Raw genomic sequence first — 1668 nt, forward strand, 5'->3', positions numbered from 1 at the left:
CTGTCGCATCTACTAATTTGTCAATGTTCGGTAACGGGTAGTGGTCCTTCGGACATGCTTTATTAAGGTATGTGTAGTCAATGAACATTCGCCATTTTTCGTTTGCCTTTTTTACCAAGACAATGTTGGTTATCTAGGTTAGGGATTTAACTTCTCGTATCAAAGCTGCATCAAGCAATTTCTTAACTTCATTTTTAATTACCTGTTAATTTTTTCGTGTGAATTGCCTTTTCTTTTGCTGAATCTGTTTTACTTTTGGGTCAACACTTAGCTTGTGGGTGATTATTGTTGGGTTTATTCCCTTCATGTCCTTGGCTTTCTAAGCGAATGTTGCGATTTTTTCTTTTAATGTTTGATTATTGTCTCCCTGCTAGGTCCATGAAGCGCAGTACCGAGACAAACTTTCTTTCCTTCTTCTAATTCCTCCTCTGTCACTAGGTCGACTAGTTTAGGTGAAATCTGACTCTTTGGTTTTTCCAGTAGCTCAATTAGTAGAGTTACTTCTATGGCTACCTTTGTTGATTTCTTGTAGCATTCTTGTGCTGACTTTTAGCTCCCCCATACTATTGTTATTCCTCTAGGAAGAGGCAGTTTCATAGATAACCATTGCATGCTGATTATTATACCACTGTCATTTAGGATGGGTCACCCGAGGATAATATTGTATGATAGGGGAATATCGACTATCGCAAATTTCGTGTAAATTTCCTGCTTGTATCCTTCATCACCTAAGACCACTGCCAAGTTAATAGTTCCAAGAATGAGGACTGTCTTTTCACTAAGGTTGACCAACATGACTTTTGCTAGGTTTTTTGACTTATGCCCAAGTTTCTCCAAGATTTCTTTTGTCAGGAGGTTCACTGAGCTACCTGTGTCAATTAGCACCCATAGTACTGTGTACCTATTCATCTGCACAGACACAATCAAAGGGTCAAAATGTGATTATTTTACCTCATGGTCATTAGGACTGATGGTGATGATCTCCTTGCTCAATTCATTTTTATCGACCGAGAAGATTTTTTGGCCTCTAGTATTGCTCGGCTCAGCTGGCCTCTTATTGCCTATATTTCCTATGTTTGGTCTGCCTGCGATTACACTAATTACTCTGATCAGACTCTCATCTTTTTTTGCAGTGACTTCCTTGCTTCTAGAGGTAGATGTTCTTCTTTCATCCTGACTTTCTCTTGTAAATCTTCTGAGTTGATTGTCTCTAATTAATCGTTTTATCTCATCCTTAAGTTTTCTGCATTCGTCAGTGATGTGGCCATGATCTTCATGGAACCTACAAAACTTGCTCTGGTCCCTCTTTCCTGAAGTGTCAGGGTTGAGCTTCTTTAGCCACTTGACCTGCTCGCCAATCTTTTGTTTCCACATCAGGACTTTTGATTTTGCTTTATTCAACAGTGTGTAGTTATGGAATGTCTCTCTACTTTACTCAGGTTGGAGTCCTCAGATTTGTAGCCATTGAAACAGTAAAATAGCAAAAAGATTAAAAAAAAATTGATTAAAACTGGTGATCAAAACTCACAGGTGGCACAAAAAATGAAAAATAAAGAAAAATGATCTCAGATGTGGGTTGTCAGCTTGTGATCTGAGTTGTTCCCATAAATGACAGCACTAATACTACCGTGAGCTTCAGGGATCTAGTCTAAACACCATGTAGATTTG

General features: G+C 38.6%; 1 protein-coding gene across 1 annotated transcript; it reads right to left on the reverse strand.

The window, feature by feature from the left end:
• Positions 1 to 645: 645 nt before the first annotated feature.
• LOC110659049 (uncharacterized) lies at positions 646 to 1374 on the reverse strand. Its single transcript, XM_021816870.2, has 2 exons — positions 952 to 1374; positions 646 to 909 (listed from the first exon to the last, which is right to left on the reverse strand). The coding sequence occupies exons 1-2, from the start codon at positions 1372 to 1374 to the stop codon at positions 646 to 648; spliced, it is 687 nt and encodes a 228-aa protein (XP_021672562.2).
• Between the last annotated feature and the right edge of the window lie 294 nt (positions 1375 to 1668).

This window comes from Hevea brasiliensis, chromosome 11 (assembly GCF_030052815.1).
Source record: "Hevea brasiliensis isolate MT/VB/25A 57/8 chromosome 11, ASM3005281v1, whole genome shotgun sequence".
Classification (NCBI taxonomy): domain Eukaryota; kingdom Viridiplantae; phylum Streptophyta; class Magnoliopsida; order Malpighiales; family Euphorbiaceae; genus Hevea; species Hevea brasiliensis.

Coding starts and splice junctions, on each gene's coding strand:
- LOC110659049 (XM_021816870.2), bottom strand. CDS start 1,374: ATGTGGAAACAAAAGATTGGCGAGCAGGTCAAGTGGCTAAAGAAGCTC. Junction 910..951: donor TCAGTCCTAATGACCATGAG/GTAAAATAATCA, acceptor GTGTCTGTGCAG/ATGAATAGGTACACAGTACT.